General features: G+C 31.4%; 1 protein-coding gene across 1 annotated transcript; it reads right to left on the reverse strand.

The window, feature by feature from the left end:
- Nucleotides 1-4,509: 4,509 nt before the first annotated feature.
- On the reverse strand, nucleotides 4,510-7,340 carry LOC143534468 (uncharacterized). The gene is made up of 5 exons (XM_077028946.1): nucleotides 7,291-7,340; nucleotides 5,842-6,035; nucleotides 5,673-5,757; nucleotides 5,516-5,581; nucleotides 4,510-4,780 (listed from the first exon to the last, which is right to left on the reverse strand). The coding sequence occupies exons 1-5, from the start codon at nucleotides 7,324-7,326 to the stop codon at nucleotides 4,688-4,690; spliced, it is 474 nt and encodes a 157-aa protein (XP_076885061.1). The 5' UTR covers nucleotides 7,327-7,340; the 3' UTR covers nucleotides 4,510-4,687.
- Nucleotides 7,341-7,584: the final 244 nt, after the last annotated feature.

Raw genomic sequence — 7,584 nt, forward strand, 5'->3', positions numbered from 1 at the left:
GTAGATACGTGTTATGTATTTGTGTCTCGTGTATAAATTGCTAGCCCTATTATCGTACCTTAAGTTAATTTTTTTTTTATTTTAAATAAACAACTTCAAAGAAAAACTATATAATATGTTTAAAAAATGATTATAGCAAGTGAAAACAAAATTCAAAAAGAAAATTAAGAAGAGATAAACACCGAATACCTTTTTACAACCAACTTTATTAAAGCAAAAACTAGACTAGCAAGTTGCTAGTTTAGAAAAGATAATACATTAATACAAACCCGATTACGAAGAATGTGCTTAACAAGGAAAAGTATACCACGCCTCTCAATCTAACCCAGTTACCATATTCTTAACCGAAAATATACATGCTTAGTTGACTATATTTTCATAATGTTTATTTTATTAGAAATGTATATGGTATTCTTTTTAAATAAACAAATATATATATTTTATTTATGTGATTTAGTGGAGAGACGATACAAATAATAATAATGATGTGCTTTTGTCCAAAAGCTAAAGAATAGAAATTGAAAGCGAAAGTTGACCGAGACAGGGTTCCCTTTTCCTAGGCATGCCCTTTTGTTCTCACTACTTTTTATTTTGTATTTATTTATTTTTTTCAAAAATATTTAAAAATAATTGGAAGTAGTTTGATGATTATTGTGATATTAGGTTCTCTTAAGTCAATTGGAACTAACTATTGAGACCTATAAATATTATTTGAAGCCAGTTGTGCCACTTGTATGTTCTTAGGTAAACGAATACGAACCCCTGAAACTCAAAACATTTAAGATGGATATTAGGCTATAAATTATAAGCTTGATTTTTAAAAAACTTCATTGGTAGACAGGTATGGTATTAGGCTATAGCTGCCCATTCACCTGAACTATACATCTAAACATTTTATTTTTTATTTTTCATTTGATTATAGAATAATCTACTAATTCACTAACTTTTAATTTTTATGTTCTTAATTTTCTTGGGTATTTTAAATTATACAGGCATAAAACAAACATCATTAATAAAATAACTGGTATATCAAATGCATGTGGATATACCTAATACCCAATGGGTAATTATTCGATGTAGTATGTACACTACGTATATTGTGTTGGGTACGAGATTTAGGGTTACTAATACACATCTCATTTTCATAGTAACTTTTAGTTGTGCCTTAAACCATCAATACTCAAAAGTATATTTACAACTTTATCTTTTCAAGTCGTAGATTTAATTTGAATTACGAATTTTAACTTATGTCACACCAGTCAGTATCACTTTCACCAACAAAGCCAAACAAAGTTAAAAGAGATGTTTTGGAGATAAATTTTTGCTTTTAAACTTTCATGACTTTTAGTATGGGGGTAGAATGGGAATATTTGCCAATTGTATGATCCTTCCAACTCCCTTTTAACTTTGTTTGGCTTTGTTGGTGAAAGCTATACGGAGTGGTGTGACATAAACTAGAATTTGTAAATTCAAATTAAATTAAAGGTTACAAAAGAATAAAGTTGTAAATATACTTTTGAGTTTTGATGTTTAAAGTTTATACAACATAGGTGCTTTTAAAAGATGAAAGTTACCTAGAAGACATATTGAAATGATTATAATCTTACAAACTATTTTACTTTTAAAAGGCTAATTATTTTGTTCTGATGATATATCTAATAATCATGGTTATTAAGTTAACTAAGTACTAAGTATGGGTGCAAACGAGCCGAGCTGCTCGCAAGCTACTTGAGATCGGCTCGTTAAAAAGCTCGATTGAGCTGAGCCCGAGCTTCACTTATTGAGCTCGAGCTAGCTCACGAGCTTAAACAAGTCTGCCATTTATCTAATTTTTTAAAATATATATTTAATAATAATTAATATATATATATATATATATATATATATATATATATATATAATTTGGTTCATTTCAAAAGTGTTTCTTAGTACGAGAAGTGCGAGAAGAGATTATAACCAATCACATGATTTCTTTTTTAATTTCTTATTATTTAAATAAAAGGGTATATTAGTAAATATAAAATGTTTTGTTTTGTAACTCATACTCATTATAAGTTGTTGTTGTTGTTATTATTATTATTATTTATTTATTTCATCTAAAATTTGAACAATTAAAATCCATTTGATCTAAAATCATTTTATTCTAACATATGGCTAATTAATTTTTTTATTTGATCTCTAATGTGAAGTTTTTTTTTTTAATCAATTAATGTAGTGTAGGCTTATCTTATGTAATCTAGATAAAGTTACGTAATCTAGTGTATGCACGCTTTCAAATTTTTTGTAGTCATAACTAATGTAGTGTAGACATATCATATATAGTATTGAAAACACTAATGTAATACAAGCTTTCTTTCAAATGTTATGTAGTCATAACTAATGTTGTGTAGATATATCAAATATAGTGTAGGCAAAACTAATATAGGATAGACACACTTTCAAGTGTTAGCATTCTCATCAAACCCCCTATCCCTAAACCAAAAATTACACCAAGACTCACTATATTTTCTCTTTCCGTTTCAATTAAATAATATTTTTATACCTTTATCATTAACTTTTCTCTTTCTCTCACTCACAACCACTTTCAAAAAATATTAAAAAATTATAGAGGGTGAACAGTAACTTTTCAAATATACAGAAAAATCACTGTTTTTTCTAAAATATAAAAACTCTTCACTCACAACACCCAAAATCTCTCTCACCCCTCACATAAAATGAGGGGATGGATGAAAATGCTCTTATATAGCCATAACTAATGTGGTGTAGACATATCATATGTAGTGTAGGCACAATTGATGTAATGCAGGCTCACTTTCAAATGTAGTGTAGGCAAAACTGATGTAATGTAGGCTCGCTTTCAAATTTAGTGTAGGCAAAACTAATGTAGTGTAGGCACACTTTCAAGTGTCGTATAGTCATAACTAATGTAGTGTCGATATATCTAGTGTTGTGTAGGCAAAACTAATGTAGTGTACGTGTAGACTTCCAAATGTTATGTAGTGATAACTAATGTATTTTGGACACATATTTAATGTAGTGTAGGGACACTTTCAAATGATGTGTTATCATAACTAATGTAGTGTAGAAATATCTAATGTGTTGTGTAGGTAAAACTAATGTCGTGTAGTCCTTAAGACAAGTTGGTGTATCTTTTTATGTATCATGTATATGTATTAAACTAGTATTAATTATCTTACGAGCATTGATTATGCTAGAAAAAATAACCGTCGAATACATTAATGTCTGATTTAATTAGGCCAACACCACAAAAGACATGTATGACCTTTTTAATTAAAAATATGTCATAAATATGTATCTTTATTTACGATAACGCAATTTCTATTGTTGACCATTGATTAAACACAATCAATGGTCTAGATTCATTTCTCGCACTTCTCGCATGATCCATCCCCTCCATATATATATATATATATATAATGTTATGAAAAAATAAATAAAATAACTAAATAATATATATATTTTTTATACATAAAATTATAATAGAAAAAAATATATAAAAATAATTATAATCATATAAAAAATAATTGATAATAAATAGTAAACAAGCCGAGCCCGAGCTTGAGAATATACTCACGAGCCGAGCTCGAGCCTAGTCGAGCTCGGGCTCGACTCGTTTGCACCCTAGTAATAAGTATAATACAAAGTAATAAAAAAAAGGTCTTGATTAGTATATCCAACCTGTTTTAACCTGTACATGTGTGATTATTGCTTTTATAAAAACACATGATTTTAGAACAGTAGGTTACTAGTTTAAGAACTTAAGATCAACATTCTCCGAATGTCTAATAACACTATATTAAGCCCGAACTTTCAGACCCACTAACATTGGGTTATTTTAGTCAGGCCCAAACACTTCATGACCAATTTAATTAAGCGACTTATAACTGAACCGAATTAGCATGTAAAACCGATTTAACTACCGGTTATCATTCTACGATTAGCCAAATCCAAACCGAATTACCCATAAAACCGAACCAAAGTTTTAAGGTTCAGTGTATTTCTATGAAAACCCAAAATTATTGTTCGGTTTTGTTTATACCTCATTAGAAAACCAAACTGCACCAAACCAAGCCGACCGTAACCGAACTGCACTAACTTGTTAGAATGTTTTCTATCATATTTATAGCCCAAATTATTGTTTTTGGTCAAAAGTTTCAGGGCAAATTAGTTAATAAGTAGTTAACTTAGAACCAAAAGTTTAAAGCCCAAATTCATCAGTAAACTGAAAACCAACACATAAATCATATAAACCCCAACCCATGCGTAAAACCAAACGCCGAAAACGATTGGTTTTTGAAGCTGAAGTTCCGACTCTGCTTCCATTTGAGCCTAAAACCGACTCATGAAAACCGCCACTGACAATAGGATATATTATTCAAAGAAATAAATAAGTTGTTTCCAATCTCCATCATGAAAACATCCCAACTGTGAGCAAACAAAGTATGTGATTGCTTTAACAAAACCAAAGCATTTGAGTAGAAAGTTTTACAGCAACCAACCTCATAAAACCATGTGAACTGAAAACTAAACAGGTTTTTAGCATTCATTCCAATAAGTTAACTACACCAATCAATCCCCAAAGTCTAAAACCACCAAATAGCTTTTAACTAACGAGTATATTGTAACAACGAAACCAAACCACCCGGAAATGTTACCAAATCTGAAACTACTGACCTTTTGCTTTGACAAATTTGCCCCTGGAAGCTTTCTTCTCCATCTTCTCTCTTTTCTTCCGAGTCTTTTCATCCTCTTCAACTCCCTGTTAATTAATATAAAGTATAAACTAGTAAAAATCACGCATACCAAATCCAGAGTCATAAACAAGTCATGTGGGTTGGGCAACGGGCCAAATGGGTATTCTGTAGTCTGTAAGGGTCAGGCAGGTTGATTCTAAACATTTTTGTTCACAATTTATATATGCTTAATTAATAGGCAGTTTAGTCGAGGTGGCACATGGTCGTAGGCCTGTAAACGAACCAAACGTTCAGTGAACTGTTTGTTTATGTCCGTTTATTCAATAAACGAACGCACATGAACAAACTTTTTTTGTTCATTTAGTTAAAGGAACGAACATTCTCATTTGTTTGTTTACATTACGTTTTGGTAAGTTCTTTATTTATATATTCCTTTAAAATAGTTAGGCCCGTTACAAATTAGTTTAGTTATATGAACTTACAATATATAGTCTGGTTTTGTCAAATTTTTAGGCATAACATGTTAATATTCGTGTTTACTTTAAACTGGCATTCGCTCGGTTATATACGTCACCTATGTTTAATTATCTTCATTTGTTTACGTTCGTGAACCATTCGTCTATACCGGTTGAAGTTAAACGAACGCAACCCTTTGGTGTTCATGCGGTTTGTTTACAAGCCAACTGGTCCCAGTCGAGCGACAATATTTTTCAAAATGTATAAATTGTTTTATAATTAACATGCATCATCAAAATTGATGTACCATTTCAGCAGTCATCTAACTTAAGAACAAAAAGTACCTCGGAACCTTGAGGAAGAAACCCCTTAACCAAATCCCATCCTTTATAAACTGCAAATGCTGGTATCTGTAAAAAACAATAAAAGAATTACTTAAAGAAGCTTCTAGAAAGATAAGATTATGAAAAACATAATAGGTTAATAACACAAGCATCATACCACCGCGTATATCCACCAAAACTTTCCAGATATGATAGATGTGAGTTGCACAAAGCAAGTAATGTAGATAACATCATGTAGGTATCTGCAAACAAAACATAGAAAAGATATAAAGACTAATACACCAATGACAAATAATTACCAAAAACACCAAGTTAAAAATACATACCCACAAGCTCCACCAGTACTCATATCAAAACCGCCATCTAAAAGATCACCATCATCAGTATATGTTGGTTTTGCCATTGATGCTAGTTGATTATAGCATAGATAATACGCGAGTGAAGTTAATATTAGTCCAATCCAATGCAGCCATGTAAAAGTTGAATAGAATACCCCTGCCCTTAACACAAGAAAAATGACCTACAAAATATCATATATAAGACATTTATATGCAGTACAAGTATATACATACACAAACAAGGAAACATGTATAAACATCATAAATGATCATCATTTTATCAATAGATGAACTATGAAGACACACTAATTGAAGCTTTGCAGCATACATATAAGGTAGGGCTGTAAACAAACCTAGCTAAACAAGATCCTGTTCATGTTCGTCCGTTAGCTTTTATCGGACAAGTAAATGGTTTATGAACAGTTAGCCAAACAAAATATCTTGTCCGTGTTTGTTCGTTAAGGAAATGAACCTGTTCGTGAATGGTTCACAAACACAAACGAACAGATAAAAAATGAAAACAAACAATGTTTTATTTGATTTGACTAACTGAGAGTGGCCAGTGTCAAAGATTCAATCCGGCTACCAAGTTTGTGTAGGTGTTTTCTTTTAGCATTCATATTCATATGTTAGATTTACATATAAATTAATCGCATAACACCGATATATATATAATAATTCTGCTTAGATCTATATGATAAGATTAGAAAGGTCATTAAAAAGCTAAGCAGTTAATGCGAAAAATATCGGATATCGGTCAAGGCCGAGATTTGAGATATCGGTTATTGGTAATTTTAATATCATGCGGAATTTATATATATAGCACTTTAACACTAACAATTTAGTATACTCTCCTACTGTTAACAAACTATCATTTGCAACTTGCAAAACACTAACAATTGTAGCAAGTAGGGACTTATTAAGACTCAAAACACTAACATTAAACACTAAAAGCTGACAATTAAAACTTAAAACACTGATATCGGGAATATTGGTGAAATATCGGTCAATATCGCTGATATTATCAGTACCAATATTCTGACCGATATTTTGAGCAATATTTCACATGAGGATCGATAACCTACCACCGAGATTGACTGCATAGTTAAAAAGTATCACACACCTCTAATTAACAAACATAAACAAACACATCATCCAACGCTGCCTCTGTTCGTGTTCATTCATTTAGTTAATCAAACTGAATTCCTTGTTCATGTTCTTCCATTTACAAAACTTCCAGCCAAACAGTTCACAAACCTAACGCTCGGTTAACAATTTGGAGATCTAATCTAGCAAGCATTTCTATCTACTCGTAACTGATTCTGTTTGTGAGATTACTTATGACTTTTGAAGCAAATGAAGAACGTTTTGAACACATCGATGATATCGAAGTGGATATAAATAGCACACACGAATCAATTTGTGTAAGAGTATTACATTGGAAGCGATGATGAGGCGAAACAGATTGTTCATGTGGCGAGTGTTCTCTTCGCACCTTGATTCGCCATATCTTCGATTGACTGATCTGAGTGTGTGAAAGTGAAAGATAAACCCTAGAGTGTACAATTGGGGAACACAAGATGTTGAGCTGTTGCCTGTTGGTTACTTGCTGCTTACTTTTGTTGACAGTGTCACAACTTCGATCAGCAATCTGATTGCACCAGGTTTCGAGTTAGGATCGTTAAAAAGCTTGATGAAATGAGTCGGACTTTTTAGACTTCGGGCTCGAGC

The sequence above is a fragment of the Bidens hawaiensis genome, unplaced genomic scaffold (genome assembly GCF_021521415.1).
Source record: "Bidens hawaiensis isolate Kalapana, Puna unplaced genomic scaffold, B.hawaiensis_p1.1 tig00010168_1, whole genome shotgun sequence".
Classification (NCBI taxonomy): Eukaryota; Viridiplantae; Streptophyta; class Magnoliopsida; order Asterales; family Asteraceae; genus Bidens; species Bidens hawaiensis.

Coding starts and splice junctions, on each gene's coding strand:
- LOC143534468 (XM_077028946.1), bottom strand. CDS start 7,326: ATGAACAATCTGTTTCGCCTCATCATCGCTTCCAAT. Junction 5,758..5,841: donor AGTACTGGTGGAGCTTGTGG/GTATGTATTTTT, acceptor TTTTGTTTGCAG/ATACCTACATGATGTTATCT. Junction 4,781..5,515: donor TTCTTCCTCAAGGTTCCGAG/GTACTTTTTGTT, acceptor ATTAATTAACAG/GGAGTTGAAGAGGATGAAAA.